The sequence below is a fragment of the Toxorhynchites rutilus genome, chromosome 3, assembly GCF_029784135.1.
Source record: "Toxorhynchites rutilus septentrionalis strain SRP chromosome 3, ASM2978413v1, whole genome shotgun sequence".
Lineage (NCBI taxonomy): Eukaryota > Metazoa > Arthropoda > Insecta > Diptera > Culicidae > Toxorhynchites > Toxorhynchites rutilus.
Window position 1 is genome coordinate 14,632,632 of NC_073746.1, and position 17,690 is coordinate 14,650,321.

The 17,690-nt window shown below is 38.3% G+C and overlaps 1 protein-coding gene across 6 annotated transcripts in view; it reads left to right on the forward strand.

Moving 5' to 3' along the window:
• Positions 1–17,690, forward strand: part of LOC129774009 (eukaryotic translation initiation factor 4E-binding protein Mextli) — a 43,559-nt gene continuing 25,869 nt past the window's right edge. For 2 of the 6 annotated variants that reach the window (XM_055777696.1, XM_055777691.1), the window contains exons 1-6: positions 1–150; positions 1,201–1,826; positions 10,678–10,976; positions 11,055–11,247; positions 11,348–11,419; positions 11,976–12,036. In XM_055777696.1, coding sequence (XP_055633671.1) covers positions 1,721–1,826; positions 10,678–10,976; positions 11,055–11,247; positions 11,348–11,419; positions 11,976–12,036 — 731 coding nt within the window. In that variant the 5' untranslated portion in view covers positions 1–150; positions 1,201–1,720. Of the gene's footprint in view, positions 252–1,200; positions 1,827–10,677; positions 10,977–11,054; positions 11,248–11,347; positions 11,420–11,975; positions 12,037–17,690 lie in introns of all 6 variants that reach the window. The other 4 variants (XM_055777693.1, XM_055777692.1, XM_055777694.1 and 1 more) reach the window with 4 other exon arrangements.

The following is a 17,690-nucleotide window of genomic DNA, read 5'->3' on the forward strand; positions in this document are numbered from 1 at the left end:
CACACACACACACACACTCGAGTCGCGTGCGGGGGAGCGAGAAAGCATCCACTAAGCTCTCGGCGCTGTCGCTACACATATCCACATTTTCCACATTCGACAAATTGTTCGCGTTCAGGAAAGTTGGATCTGCAGCAGGCAGCAGAAAAGGTGAACCGTGCAGAAGGAAAATGCGTAATTTTCCCATAATTGTCACTCGTGAATCCTGCCGCTGCTAGATTGTTGCCCAATTGGCCGGATAAAGTGTTGCTGTACGTGTGCGGATAATTTCGTTTCCTTCTCGGAAAGGGCGGATGTTGGGAAAGTGCGATGAAATATTTTTTTTCTTTTGCTCGCGGTAGATTGCAGCAAAAAAAAAAGAAACTCGCGCACCGTCATTAGCGCGTTTGACAGCAGCTGTGCTTTGGGTTTAGTAGTGATAGGAAAATGTTTCTTTTGGAACGGTTTACTGCAACGGTAGCGTTGGTGGAGGACAACGAGCGCAGCAGCCAATAGTGGGCGGTTACCTGACCCTTGTGCTTGTTGAGGTGTTTGAAACTATAAACTCTGAAAACAGAAGTTCGGTCAGATGTATCGTAATATTACTTATTGGAAAGAAGAGAAAAAAATATTGCAAAAGAGCCGAGGTCAGTCAGTGCAAGGAGGGTTTAAAAAATGCGAGAAAATAATACGAATGTGTCATCTCTGCGCGATCATGGATCAGTTTTATCCGTATTCGTCACATTGAACGTGTATGTGGAGGAGGGATCAGCGAAACGCGGATCATACGGAAGATTATGTGTTGCTGCCCCATGACGCGATTTTTTTTATTGGCTTCATTATTTTCATTCTCCTTTCGCTGCAAGTTTTCCACCGACATACGGTTGCATTATTCAGCAGATAATTGATATGACTTCTCTTTTTTTATCTTTCACATTCACTGATCAGATCGCTTTTAGACAGTTTCCGCTTTCTCTGAATTTTCTTGGTGTGAAAGCGCAACACCATGCAGTTATTTTTCATTTTGCATGTAATTGATTAATGTGAGTGTTACGGAGGAGATGGCCGGTGACGTAGGATTTGCGAAATTATTGGCTTTTGAGGGGATTTCGCCGGTGTTTCCACTTTGTTTATTCGATAAAACCATCCCATTATACCACCATTGCTGAGCAGCTTATTTACTACAGTTCTTTTCTTTCATTTATACTTTTCCGCCCGCAGGGGAGGTGCGCAAACGTCGGCAATCCATTTATTTCCTTTTTGTTTTGTTACCATCGTACGGTTTTATAGTTTTCCGTGCCGCGATCTATCTCCACGTGAGGGAGTGTTTGTGGATGCACTGCCTAGTTCTAACGCGGGAGGGCAGACAACACAGCACACGGGACACACTCGCGAAGGAGCAGGAGCAGTAGAAACCGGAGGAAGCATTAAGAAGCACCACGTTGATACCACTACTAATTACGCCAGGAAAAGGAATCCATCAATATCGAACGGCAACTATCAGTCTTGTTTCGGCATCGGTCGAGTGAAAGTCATTACCCTGGTGCTGGTGCCTCGCGCAGCAAGTGAAAGAAGATTTTCAGTGCCGTACGAAGCCCACAGCAAACGAATCGAAATAAGCTGCCAAACTTGTTCCATTAACACCGACGACGAGGCGGCTTTTGGAGCCTCCCCCACCGGGCACGCAAAGGATCAGCCTCGATTTCTTCGGTAAACGCATCCGAGCAACATTACCAGAACAATGTCGCAGATGGGTCGAGCGGTGAAGAATTTGGAACCGCCACGTCCGCTCAAGTCTACGATGAAGCAGTCCCACGTCCATGTGCCCGTGTATGAAGTTCAGTCTAGTGAGTATACGTTTGATCTCTTCCTTCTATCGATTCCTGTTTCGGATACCACAAGTCTCGTGAGAACTGCTGGGGATTAGCGATTTACGCAACCGACACAGTGTTTTCACCGTTATTTCGGAGAACAATTTGTTCTTGCAGTGTACCAACAACCACTCAAGTTGATCACGTTTCATATCCTCGAGTAACGTGTGGCTTTCCTATCGTCAACCGTCAAATGAAAACAACGTAAAAAACAAAAAAGCTGACAAAATGCATATTAAATTAAAATGTTTGCCTCGTGACACTGACGCACAGTGTCTTAGGATTCTATCAGCCGCGAGTGATGCATTGAAAAATTTGAGATTTGACCAACATCAACGATCAATTATTGAAAGGATAACGCATCGGATACAGGGGTGCTGCTCGTGCTGTCACACATGATTTCGCAGCAACGATAGATAGGTAATCAACCTGTCAATCATTGCATCGGAATTAGTCATGGGGAATTCCTGTCGGTTTTCTTTAATTTATGGAGTGGTAATAAATGTATCATGAAGGTTGATATGAATTTCGGACCACGGCCTTCGACGTGGATTCGTTGGAATCAGAAAAATGTTTAATCGAATTATCGCATGCATGGACTTGTACATTCCATTTCTGAAGACTGGAATTGTCAGCAGAATATCATATAAAACAAAATATTGCTATTGTTACCATTGCTACTGTTTCTACAGGGTGTCGATTACCTTGAAAATCCTTGAAAATCAGGGAATATTAGGGAATTCAAACAATGTCAGGGAAGTTCGTCACCAATCTGGAAAAAAATGAAATTCCATCAATTATAATTTTGATTATTGCAGTAATTGCAGTAAAAAAAAGTTGTACTTGACTAGTTTGACTCTCTGTAGGTTTTTCAGGTTGCGTTTGCCTGTTTGCCTTCCGAAGGGTAAACAGCGCAAAAGTAGAGGGCTTTTACATTCGCGATGTTTTTCTGGCATTTTTGGCATCAGTATCTGCCGTTCAGCTTCAACCAATTCCCTTCCTTTTCTTCTTCGAAAACTGCCAATAAATTAATGCTTGGAAATCATACTATGAAAGCTGAGCTCCCGCGGTGTCTGGAAACAGTTATGTAGCACAAATCACTCCACACTGCTGAAAAATACATGGTAGTATTGAGAAGAATGTTTCATGACAACCAGGAAGCCGAGAAGGTCTAACTAGGGCGTGATAAAATGAGCTTAATGATGATTTTTGGTTCGATGAAACTTTGAACAAGACTTCAAAGAGGCTACAGATGGATCTGAATGTCAGATTTTGGGATGAAGAAGAGGTTGGGTTTGGTGAATAGTTACATGACATCAATGTTCTTGGGACATTCTCAAGCATCAGGAATGAACTTGCAGCTTTTGAAGAAGGCATGGGAATTATATATTTGAACAAACTTCTTTTTGTGTCGATGGACGGTATAAACGTGAATTGGTCATATTACGCGAGCTGCAACTGGTTTTTCAAAATGAAGAAAAAAAAGCTCTAGAATTTGGGTAGCCTCGGATTGCATCTTTTACACGGTTCATCAAAGGATTAAAAAATCTCGCCAAAGTTTTATGACTGACAAATATTGAAATTTCGTCTGAGATGCGAAGCACTGCGTTGATGTATCCTGGATTTTTCCATCATTGATTCCGATAGAAAATGGAGGGGAAAACGATTCGAGAAGCTTTTGACTACACCTATACCTCGCTATACGGCCGCTCTTCATACGGCATTTCGCTTTAACGGCCCTCTTCAATTCAGGCACATTTTCAATTTACGGCCTAAAATTTTCGTTATAACGGCAAAAAAAAAATGAGGAGTGGTTTAAACATCACTTTCGTACAGAAGTGAAAAAATATTTGCGAGACAATAACTTATGCAACATACAAATTAGGTGTGTAAACATACACATATTCCATGTAACATGAAGTTGTTTCATTTTTGTTTAAAGATTATTGTTGGTTTTTATGTATGTATGTTGTATGTATTGTATGTTTTTTGTTTATGTTATGTATGTATTTTTGATTTAAATGAATTTAATTTTTGATTAAAATGAAATAAAAATAAAAAGATAAAATGCATTTTGAATGATAAACCATGTTACATATTTAACAAATTTGGAACCGATCTGATTGAATTTGTATTAGAATAATTGATTCCTTATACGGCTTTTCGCTTTGCGGCCGAATTTCATGGAACGTATCTAGGCCGTAAAGCGAGGTATGGGTGTTTGGCTTTTTGATATTTGACGGATTTTGGTCGTATCTATCAGTGGAGCTCCAGCAGATTTATCATTGAAAGAATATTGCTAGCAACATAAACAAGTTTGCTCACTATGATTCGAAAAATTAACGACTGGACCATTTTTGAAAAGGACAGGTCTACGGAATTTTTTACCCAAAATGGTCTTCCGTCTCTCGTTAGAAACCTCAACGTTGAGAGGGCTTTTCCATTAGCGAATGTTTTTATGAAAATATGTGGGAGGAAACGGTTGTGCTATGCGATAGGTTTATGATGCTATACTTCACTTTGGAAGGATAGCATTAATAAAGATGTTGAGCTCTTTTTATCGTCATATGAATCAAAGTTAATAAAACGACTACGGGAAACAAAATCACAAACAATTAATTTATTGGAAAATATCGACAGACGTTCTTAAATCTCATTGTTTAAGCTAACTAGATGTTTTAAAAGTTACAGCTAAAATACATTTAGAGAATTTAATTACTAGTCTACACCTGGATTTTTTTTGAAAAATTACTGGAAAATCAGAGAATATCGGTGAATTTATTTTCGGATTTTGAGTCGACACCCTGTTATAGTATCAATATTTTTACTGAAAATCTTTTAGGGGATCAAAGATGAACAAATCTTTTGCAAAACGTCCCTCACCTTCCGATACCGGATATAGAGAGAACTTGCCCGCAGCTCGTCTCGTTCTCGTCTTGGGGTAAATTTATACTATTATAGCTGACCCGGCAAACTTCGTCCCGTCCAAATTTAATTTTTTGTTATCACATCCACGTTTTCCTATGAGGCGCATGTCCATGAGTCCAATCGCAGAACTCATTTCAAATTGGAAATTTTTACTATACTATTTTTACTATTTACAATTTTTACTATAAAATATCAGTACTTCTACCAAAACTCGACATTATATTATATTATTTTCAGACACAATTCTCGTGCAAGATTTTTCATCCACTTGCAAATAACATATTTCTCCGTTACATGGAATAAATGGTTAATACAGAAAATATGATATAATGGAGACAGCCCTAAATTGGACAATTCTTTTCTCCAGTTTTGCTCTTAGCAACACACTCGGCGATCCATTTTTATCTATTGACGATATAGGAGTGCGTTTTATCACTTTAAAATCCATTTCCACTTTCGAACGAAGATCGATTTCGTTACCGCAAACATCAAATGGACTGACAACGCTTGTCAATATGTAATTGTAGAACACTTGCGAATTGAATTTTTTGATTTTTCCCATTTTTTTCAGAGAGTTTTCCGAAAATTTGCAATTGTTATGTCTGATTAAAATATGTGCATTATTCTTATCCAGAGGAGGAAATGGTGTCATACTATCATAGAAACATTTCTCGTACCCAAAAACCCTCACATCCCAAATTTGGCTCCACTTGATTGATTAGTTCTCGAGTTATGCAGAAGTTTGTGTTTCATTTCTATGGCAGCCCTCCCTTAGAAAGGTGGGAGGAGTGTCAAACCACCATAAAACCATTTATTGCTCCCTAAAACCTCCACATACCAAATTTGGTTCCGTTTGCTTGATTAGTTCTTGACTTATGCAGAAATGTATGCTTTATTTGTATGGCAGCCCCCCCCCCTCCTTCAGAGATAGGGGAGGAGTGTGTATTCACCATATAAACGTTTCGTGACCTCCAAAACCTTCCCATGCCAAATTTGGCTCCATTGGCTTGATTAGTTTTCGAGTTATGCAGAAATTTGTCTTTCATTTGTATGGCAGTCCCCCCTTAGAGAGGTAAGAGAGGAGAAATATTAATTGCACCCTAAAACCTCCAGATAAGATAACCTATCATAAGAACCTTTCCCGACCCCAAAAACCCCTACATACCAATTTTCATGTCGATCGGTTCAGTAGTTTCCGAGTCCATAAGAATCAGACAGAAATCCATTTTTATATAACTTTTCAAAAACCTCATGATTCTTTTGCTCTACTTGAACACAAGTGTCAGACTGTGGCCGTTTCACTTCGTAATTGTCACGTGGACACAGTGGAGTAGAAAATGGTTTTTGATGGTCGCAATTGAAGATCAAACATGGTGTGCTTAAAATGAAAGTGCAGCGAAAGTAAAAGTGATAGCAGTTTGATGTCAAAGAACGAATAGTAGAATAGTTTGTGAGTAATTTGCCTAATCGAAATAGTAAATGTTATAATGATTTACCAAATAAAAGGGAAAAATACCCAAAAATCACAATTTGAACATTTTTACTTATTGAAATCTTATTGAAAATGAATAATGTGATAGTAATGACGAACTGTCCGTTAGCAGCACCATCTGAGATAGCAGTGAAACGTTGTGGGTGTAAAGCTGGGCCATTTAAGCAACTTTGCATGCTTGAAATATTCGAAAAATAATTAGACAACATTTTGGTAAAAGCCAAATTTTTTTTCTTAAATTTTTACAAAAAAATATAATTTAAAAACAATGATACCTTCAAAATTCATGTCAAAGTATGAAATTGTTTAAATTTTTACGAAAAAATACCAAACATTTTTTGGAACAAAATTTCGCTGAAAAAAAAGTTATTTAAAAATTAAAATTCATTTTCCTCAAAAACGTATTTTTTTTAAATTCCAAAAAATATATATATGAATAGCCCTCACAGTTTCCAACATTTTTTCCATACATCGGACGATGGGCACATTTAACTAAGGAACCAACATTGGTCAAAATCAGCCCTTTTATTCCTGTAGGAGGTGCAACCCAATGTTTTTTTACCTACATTACAATGTGTGTTCTTTTATCAAAGTAATACTATAGAAAAGTTTACATATTTTTGTATTAACATTTTGCGGACCGCTCACGAGATTTCTCGTTTTTGCGTTCCTTCTTTACGGACTTGTGTGGAATTATCGGATAAAAGTTTTTGTTGCGTGCAAGCTTCTGTTCAACGGCTTCATGGATTTAATGAATAATAAATTATTTCAATTGAAATAATTTGATTATTATCAAGTAACAACCTTCAAAATCATGCTCATTAGATAGAGAATTGAATCATTCATCTTTCCACAAAATTCATTTTTTTCTTGATCGTGACAGAGAAAAGATATAGACTGAAACGTGAGCATGGGTCAATATAGGAAAATATACAGAATTTTGAAAATCAAAAAAAATTGTTCGAATAGAATTATCGAAGTTGTTTGATAGAGAAATATTTTACCTATCTTACAGCCACAATTTTATTAATCGAAAAAGGGTATGAGAAAAGTTATAAGCCAAGTTGTATGGAAAAAAATTATGATGTTAAAGAAAATTGATAAAAGGTTATATGAAAGGACCCAAAACACATTCTCGAGATAGTACTTATTCGATATACAATATTTACATCTATCTTTAGCAAAATTTCCATTGGTCGGAAAAGGGTTTAAGAAAAGTTATAGGCCAAAACGTTCATGAGTTGTACGGGGGAAAGAGTCTGGCTGTGTAAGGAAGTAAAAAGTAAAAAGGAAGTATCCATTATATCATTATTTGTTTATTTATTCTTAAACAATAAAACAAAAATTGAACGGAAAAATATGCATAGTTAGAATAGTTACAAGCTGATGAAGTAAGGGGGTTCCAAAAAAAAGTCGTTTTATGGCGTACAAGTACACAAAAAAATCGAACAGATTCTGAATCAGTATCTTTACGCTATTGCATGAGTCTCGGACAACTCAAGAACAAATTTTCAACAAGGCCAATAAATATTTGAAAGGTCTGATAAAAAGCGACCATGGCATGGGTTTTCAAATAAATCGTATAGCACAACGGAACTTTCGTGGTTAGAAATAGGAGTGCAATACGTCAGAAATACTAAAAACTCTCTCCATAGAAGATACAAGAGAAAGGAATCTTGTGTCATGCTGAGATAATTTAACATAATGGATGTTGTATGTTGTAGCACTTTCAGTATATTTTTTCTATTTTTCATTTCAATTTTTTTTTCAAATTAATTTATTTCACTCATACAAGTTGTACAGGTTTTGGCCTATAACTATTCTTAGACCCTTTTCCGACCAATGGAAATTTTGCTAAAGATAAATAAAAATATTCTTTATCGAATGATAAAGATTTTCGTATTATAGTCATACCTAATTTCGTGCGATTTTATTATTAACCCATTTCAGGCCAAGCGTTCGAAAAATCGAACAATAATTTCGATAATTTTTCATGGCTTTGGAAAGTTATCATATGGTAAGGTTTTGGCATCAAATGATAGCTCAATTTATTAGCTATCACTTACCATGAATTTCATTCGATTTTGTATAACTTTATTGGACAATAAATTCGGATTAAAGCAACTATGTGCGAAAAGTACATAATCTCACATAAAGGGTGTGTCACATCAAATTGCATCACGGAAAAAACGCTGTAGAAATTTAATTTTTAGGAATTATATCTTCAGCTTTCGCTTATAATCAGATAAGAGTGTATAGATCACGTTGGCCATGCTTTACTGTCAATTTTTTGTAAATTTGGAAAAATGTCGTCGAACGAAAAAGAGCGTCGTGAATTAATCCTGTGCACTCATTTCGAGAATCCGGAGTTGTCACATCGGGACATCGGTAAGATGCTGGGAATCGTCCAATCCACGGTCAGCAGAGTACTAAAACGATACTTCGAGAACCTAACCATCGACCGGAAGGTGAAGAACGGCAAAAATGGATGCTCCGTCAGTGAAAAAGATCACAAGCGCGTAGTTAAGCAGTTTAGACGTGATCCGAGAAGTTCGGTCCGGGATGTCGCCAATAAGCTGAATTTGTGAAGTTCATTCCTCCAGCGGACCAAGCAGCGGGAGGGCCTGCGTACATACAAGGTTCAGAAGGCTCCTAACCGCGACGAAAGGCAAAACATGGTGGGGAAGACGCGAGCTCGGAAGCTGTACACCGAAATGCTGACGAAGCCGCATTGCCTGGTAATGGACGACGAAACCTACGTCAAAGCGGACTTTCGTCAGCTGCCGGGCCTGTTGTTCTTCTCCGCAGAGGACAAATTCAGCGTTCCGGAGGAGATTCGCAAGCAGAAACTATCCAAGTTTGCCAAAAAGTGCATGGTGTGGCAAGCGATCTGCTCTTGCGGAAAGCGGAGCGCCCCCTTCGTGATGGTCGGCACGGTAAACGGGCAGGTTTACCTTAAGGAGTGCCTACAGAAGCGCTTACTACCACTATTGAAGCAGCACGAGGGCCCGACCATCTTCTGGCCGGAGCTTCGCCCAATAGAGAAATATTGGGCGATTATGAAGCAGGCCCTCCGGAAGAACCCAAAAGTTGTCAAATCGGAGGCGGACTTCAAGAGAAAATGGATTTCTGTTAAAAAAAACTACAACCTGACGTTGTACAGAACCTTATGGACGGGGTAAAGAGGAAGGTGCGAGCATACGGGCTTGGGCTCGAAGTATGAATAAAAAGAAAATGCCAAAAGTTGTTTAATAGTTTTTATTTTACTGTCTAAAATTTTCAAAAGGATCGGTCTACTGAGCAAATTTTTACAGCGTTTTTTTCCGTGATGCAATTTGATGTGACACACCCTTTAACATAATAAATAACAAAACTTTCTAAAATGCAAAAACATGTAAACTTTCTTACAGTATTACTTTGATAAAAGAACACACATTGTGATGGAGAAAAAGAAACCATTGGATTGAACCTCCTACAGGATCATACATGTAGGTTTTAGCCAATGTTTTTGTTTGGCGATTTTTCGGTTTTTTGTCATTCTCCGGAAAACGGAAGGACGGAAAAAAATAATTCTTGAAGATTTGGGTTTCTGTAACGCCAATAATCAAAATTACACCAATGAAGTTCGTTAAAAAAATAATTTTAACAGCTTGGTCGTTAATGGGTTAAACCGAATCTCGAATCGCACAAAAACATATTTGACAATGAAATTTTCGACACTACTGTACTTCCCGTATTTGTATTGGTGACGTAAACGACAAATTGAACATAATCGCTGGGCTATGGTGACGGAGTCGGAGTCCGAAGGAATTTCATAGTACATATTAGGAATCGGAGTCGGAAAAATTTTACCGACTTCAAAATTTTCAAAGCAGAGAACGTAATTTAATTTACCTGACAAATTCGAAAGCTGTTTAATCAGCCTGCAATTACTGCTCCAAATGATAACTGTGGAACACCTCTACGTCAGTCATAAATTGCTTCGCCAGAGATGATTCAACGTTGTATAACAATTTTATATTTTTTGGTATCATTTTTTTCGCATTAAAAGGTCGTTAGCCTCGTTGGTGTGGAATGTGATCAATCATTCAATCAATTTCATTGTATACATCACACCACACTCGTAATAATCGTCGTCAATTGGGGCTGGTTTTGTGTGACTGGCATGATAGAAACCACCTCATAGTAACTCTATATAAAAAACATATCTAGAGTTACTGTAAATAAAAATAATATTGTGCGCTGTGGAAGATCATATAATTTGCTACGACCTACAGTTGGAATCTCTACATTTATGCAAGACAAAAAGTTCAAATATATAATAATGCATTCATTAAATTAATTCAAAGAAAGTCCTTAAATCCCAAAAGGAACCTTCTCAAAAAACAGATCCTTTTCATCTTCCAGTTGAAGAACTTATCTCACTGACGGAAAACGTGGCCACCAACTTGGCCAATGGGTGCAACAATGCGGACGGTATGAATGCGCTGCTCGCAAACCTGCGGCTGCACGGTCCGCAGCTTGAGAATGTGTCGAAAGACACACTGGACAAGGCATTTGTTATCTTCCGCAATGCTTCACAGGACGAGCGGCTGAATATCATGACTCGGCTCAATCTGCTCGAGCTAATCGAGCTTCGTGCCAAATCCTGGCAGGTGTCGGACGGTATCAACACATACTACAAACATAAGGCGACTAACGTTGAGGTGAGTGGTTTTAAATTAATCGATTCCACCAAAATGCGAATTGGATTCCAATCATGCTCGTTTGGTCTCTCCATCTAGCCTGACCTTATGGGTGATCCATCGTTGCTAAGCACCTCCCCTCCTGGATTGTCTCTTGGGCAGCAGGTGATTCCCTCGCTGTCCCCTGGTGAGCTAATTCGCACCTCGGGCAAGTTCCCGAAGCCAACCAAAATTCCCGGCAAGACGTACTGCAAGGACGAGATCGTCATTCGCAATGCTGATTCAGGAAAAGGTAATGTAAGGTTCCGATAGTTTCAACAAGAAAAGATCGGGTGTACCATATGATCATACTAAAACCAGTATTTTTTCCGAATCTTTGTTATATTTCTAAGTAATGGGAATCAAGGGACGTAGAGTTCACATGATTGAGGAATTAAGCGAAACGGTTATATCGTTCCAAAGAGGTAAACATTCATTCCTTAGCAGGGGATTAGTTGTGTGTGAGTTTTCCCAGAGCACAAATCATTAACACCTGCACCCCAGCAATAAACAGCACATCACGAGTAATAACTCACCTAATTATGTGTGGATTGGAGCGAAGAGAAAAATAATTTTTGTTTTGGCTAACAATGCTTGATAACAATGTCACGTATCGATCAGCAAAAAGAAACTGACCACATCCACCATACAGAAGAAGATGCACGTTTTCATTTGTGTGATTTAAAAATAGATCATAATAGAGTGTTCCGCCATACATTATTGGATTACGGCCTGACCGAATGCACGCATTTCCACAGCGCACATGTTTCATTGCTTTCATTTTTGCACTCTGTTCATAACTACTGCTAATGCTTGGTCGATTCCGGCGCGACGGTTTCCTTCTTTATCCCATAAACAGAAACGACAAGAGAAAGAAGCGATTGCGATAAATATTTTATTTGCGTGTGTGTTGTGTGACGTACGATTGTGACCGTTTTTTGGAAGAGTAGTGGTAATCTGTATTTTCTGTTTCCCCTTCAGTTAATCCAGGAGCTAAGGAACGTCTTGTACAGATTACCGGCCCCAACGAGGAAAAAATAAAGTAAGTCAATTTCGACTACCGTGAAGTACCCATATACCGCTCAGCTAGGACAATATTTAACGTTTGTGTACTCTAAAAACTACTGATTGAGCGTATATTTCGAAATCGTAGTATTCCAACATTCCAATATAATTTTTTTTCAAACTTTTCGGTATCGCAGTCAATATTACGTAATAAAAAAAATACTTTTGTTCCTAAATGGATACTTTTAAGTTACACATGGTCGGTCAGACCAGACATGTGACATTTTTATAATTTGAGACAAACGAAATTGAAGTTCAGTTCTCTGTAATTTTCGAAGCACTAATAGTACACCCAGGTTTTTTTACGCTGTTTTTTACGAGGTTTTTTACTAGTTTTTTTTACGCGGATTTTCCAATCAACACGGGTTCTTTTACGCGGATTTTCTAATTAACGTGTTTTTTTACCCGGGTACCGCGTAATAAAACCTGGGCAATATTACATCTCCTTCTCAGCTCACATTTCTTTTTCATACTCCCTCAGAGCATATGACGGTGATCAGTGCTTGCGACCGAACTTAGCGCTTATGACGGAAATTAGTGTCGCAATTTATCACGATGTTTACGTAGATTTTAGGTGACCTGTTTTTTTACGCGGATTTTCCAATTTCCAAATAACGCGGTTTTTTACGGATTTTCGAATTAACGCGTTTTTGACGCGGATTTTACAATTAAAGCGGATTTTTTTTTGCGTGATTTTTTTACGAGGTACGTATCCCCCGTGTAAAAAAAAACCTGGGTGTACATGATTTACTCTGACTGCATAGTAGAGATGGGCGAGCGCTCACGAGCCGCTCATTTGAGCCGGTTCGTCAGAAAGATCGTACGATCCACGGTTCTTTCAAAATGAGCAGCGGCTCTCAAGTGAACGGATCTTAAATGAAACGGTTCATTCAAGGGCCGTTCATTTGAGAACCACGGTTCAAAAAAGAACCTTGTTTCTTTTAAGAGCCGGCTTATTGGAACCGTGGATCGTACGCTCGTTCTGACGCACCGTGGCCTGCGGCAGTGCGGAAGAAATATGTTTCCCATGTTGATTTTTAAGCGGTTTTTTTAGCTATTTGTATGGTTGTAAATTTTGGCGGATTACGTATTTTTGTCGAAACCCCATAAATACGGGTATCAATTGAAAGGACTTGGCTAGTAGGATTAAACAGTTATTTATGTAAAACGGAAATCCATAATGGCGGCTGTTACAAAATGACAGACAAACAAATTTCGTCCAAACCCCATATGGGTATCAAATGAAAGGGCTTGACTAGTAGAACACAGTTATTTATGTAAAGTGCAAGTTACATTCCAAACATTTAAAAAAATTTTGGGATGTAAAGCGGGGAGAAAACTGTGTCGTTATCGAAAACTGATATACTCTCCTGACTTATAGTTCGACATGACCAACATTATATGGATCAATAGCAATCAGTTCTAGTGATTTTAAAAAAGCTCTGTAATGAATTGATTTCGGAGCTGGTAATGTTTTTTACAAATCTTGAGTCAGGCGAATTAGTAGCCTAACCAATACTGCTAGATCCTCGCTTCAAGCAGCAAGGTTTTGGGGATAACAGAAAGTACTACTGTGCACATTAGTCGTTGATAAGGACGCTAAAAATGACGTCCATAGAATACACGCCTACGAAACTACTACAAATCGTTGGTGGTGAAGTGCGGTCATCTGTATGGGAGGAGTTTGATACATTGGTTGGCAATCTTCGATCCCCACATGATCCAAAAGCTGTTGCAATATCTATTGTAGATAAATATTTAGTGGAACCACATTTGCTGAGAATAAGCGACCCTTAGCTTTGGTGGAATGAAAGGAAATTTATCTCTCCGCGGCTCTATTTTTTTTTGAAAATATTATGTATTCCGGTGACTTTAGTACCATGTGAGCGAGTTTTTCCGAAAGCAGGACAGGTTTGCAGTGAAAGATGTAATAGACTTTCATCAGATAACATTGAAAAGATAATGTTTATAAATAAAAAAAATAAAAAAGATTATTGTGATGGAAATATATCAGAGAAAACCTTCAGTAAAGTAATATTTTTACTACACTATACTATTACTGATTACTGTTTTAAACTTTATTTTTTATGTCTTCCATTCTTTACATATCCGAATAAACCATTTCTTGAAAAGAACCGTTGAGCCGCTCAAATGAGCCGGCTCTTTTCATTGAACGCACGGCTCTGAGCCGCTCACTGAGATGAACCATTTTGCCCATCTCTATTGCATAGTGGTGTTTTCATTGACCATTCAGAACAATTTCCATCCGTTATTCATGCTGTACGCGTGATTCTCCAAATCTCATAACTTACAAAATGCTTAACCTTATGCGATCAATAATTCCAAATTTTTTTAATTTTGCGACTTGGTTCCCTCTGACTTAACACCGATCACATAAAAATCGACTTCATGATTTATTAAAACAAATATGAACAAATAAATAATAGTCCTCGATAACCAACTAACAATGTTTTGGCATACTCTTCACGAGGTTCCGGAGGAGTTGGGGGTCCAGCTCATCCCAAGCTTTCTTCAACGCAGCAAAATAGTTTTGCTTGTTCGTAACGTCAGTTTCGTCCACCATGTTGTCCAAAGTCGCCCATAAATTCTCAATAGGATTCAAGACGGGGCTTTGCTTCGGGATCTTGCTGGAAGGTGTAGTTATCCTCCAGCTCCATTTTCAGCATGTATTCTTTTAGGTTCTCGCACGAAATGTCGATGTAACTATCGGCAGTCATAATACCGTTGGTCTGCGCTAAGTTTCTTAACCCCGCCCCACCGATACTTCCACCACCGTGCTTCGTAGTCGGTAGAGATTGCATTACCGTGCCAAAATTTCAATAACCGGTTATTCGGTAATAAAAATTTCATTACCGGTAAAACCGCTAAATTACCGGTAAAACCGCTAAATTACCGGTAAAAATATACTTTGAAATATCCAATTTTGACGGCTTTTATTCAGAATGATTAGTTTACAAAAAAAATTGATGGGTCTGGACCTAGGGGCACGTACGGGATCTTGACATAGGACTGTGATTGTGTGTAGTAATTGCATTTAAATTTTTTCATTGTTCAAAATCAATTTTTTTTTCTTTTTTGATACATCAAAAGGAAGCCCTGAAAAAAACCTTTTCTGTATGAACTTGTATCCTAAGATGTGATAACGTGGTAGAACCAGGAACAACATTCTGTTCAAAAATGTACACAAAAATACCATTAAAGCCATTACTACCCTTTCTTTCTGTTTATTCAATAATGCAGAAGAAAACATAGAGTCATCATTTATCATTTTTGAAACCAAGTCTAAATAGTAAGGATCTACATAAATATAACCCTAAGTCAAATGAATCTATGGCTACAGAAATATATTTTAGGTATAGCATTTCTTCTTCGTTTCCACGTTGTCCGGAACATTGTTTGTAGGGGGTTGTAATAACTTCATAGCCAGGTGATGTATATTTAGTATCCTATGGCCATTAGTGCTCTCTTGAGAACTTCGTGTAGCTGCTGTAGTGAAAAGATCTCATTGGGTGCGAAGTTCTGCTTATGCATAGGAAAGGGAAAGGTGAATGGGAAAGTGCATTCGAGAAAGTGAAGCGGGCATCTAAGGAAGACATACATATATTAAGATAAAGATTATTCAAGCTATCAGAATCTGATATGCGTGAATATACCCTTTCGAACCTCTAAATCAGCAACCAGCAATTCTTTAAATGTATTTTTTACATTACCGAACAACATGTTCGATATGATGATATCCTGGACCAACATTACATAAATTGTTAGTAGCAAGACCTACACGATAAAACGTGAATTAAGCACGAATTGATTGGACAACATACAGGGTCTTTCAGATTGAACACTCGCGCAAAAAAATCGAATAGCTCCTTATAAAAAAATGTCTTCCCCCCGTCGATGGTAACACTGCATTCCCCACTTCGGGACGATAATATTCGGCTACTCGTTCAGTCTGACCGGACGGTTTTTAGTGTCAAGATGTACAATTTACAAGAACGTGTATTTTTAGTGAACTCGTATTATTCGAACAACCGAAGCCTTAGTGAAACTTTGTCTTCTTATGGTAAGAATTTCAACATTTCTCGTCGTCGATTACTTCCTCTGGGGGGACGTGAAAGACCGTTGCAATGTTTTTTTTTTTTTTTATCTTCGCTTATTTTTCGTCGGCCTATTTCCGCCACTTTAGTGCCAATCACCGACATCAGGGAGGCGACTCCACCTGTTCCTACCTATCAGACTCAACAACTCATGAGCCGGGCCAACTTCTTTTACTTCCGCTCCGAAGGAAGACGTAACCAGAGATTTTTCGCCTCAGAAAATCCCAACGACGCCAGCTGGGATTGAACCCAGGCCGATCGGATTGTGAGGCTGTTACGCTAACCATACAACCACTGGCGCCGTCCCGTTGCAATGTTAATAAGCCACAATATTTGAAGGAACTTAAAGAAGAAATAACTCGGATTTTCAACAGCTTCGAATTCGTAATGTTAGAGTTGTGTATGCAGAATTTTGTTCACCGAGTGGTTTAATCTTAAAGACCCTGTACAATACAACAACTGATAAATGGAGAATAATTCATAATACGCATCGATTAACTCTTTCGCGTACAACGTCGAACGACACTCGTGGGCGATTAGACTGTGCCAGAACGTACAAAATCGAACCTCACTCGTGGTGTATCGATGTGAAATAATTGCATAGCTTCAGGCGCATGGTGCTCGTGGGATAGTAAGACAAGACTCAAAGATTGTTTCATTTACCGGCAGTGTTTGCCAATTGATCCATTCTCTGAAAATATTTAGCTCGATGGAGGCTAAGGGAAGGGTTGTCAGATTATATTTTTCATTTTTAACGCTGCTATCCCTTGAAATATATATATATATATATATATATATATATATATATATATATATATATATATATATATATATATATATATATAGAGAGAGAGAGAGAGAGAGAGAGAGAGAGCATAGTTTTACCAGCAACACCGCTTCAGTGAGAAACAAAAACACTCACGTTTTAGCTCTTTTCCCATTCGCTACTGTCCGCAAATGGTGACCGAATGTTATTTTTCTTGTATCACTTCTCGCTCTGCACTTGTATGTGCAGTGGTTTTCGCTATAGTAGAACGGGACGCTATATACGGTTCAAACTTGTACAGTTCGAATATGCAATCAACAGTCTTCGTTCCTCTCTTGGTTTGATCATTTAGTGTAACACAAGTGATTACTGTCATTCATACAAGTATGTGAATGATCCACTCAAATTTTGATTATATGTTCGTGAGAGGTTACTTGCATGACACATTGTGTATCATTCAATATTGATCGAAATCCTAACACTGTTTACCGGTATAACTCAGGTCCGTACGATCGGCATAGTAGGCATAGCATAGTAGAACTCGCTGTGTTCGTGATTGGCCCATGCTGTTTGAAATTAAAAATGGCAAGGGGTTAACATTGTAGACGTTTAGCTTGGGCTGGACGTTGATACCTTTGATTGTTGCAATCGTGGTTCAAGTTTTTCCTTGATGTTCAACTGCAGGTTTCGCATCGTCCAGTGGATTTTTTCTCCTGTTGTCCAGCTACGGAATCAATATCATCATCGTCA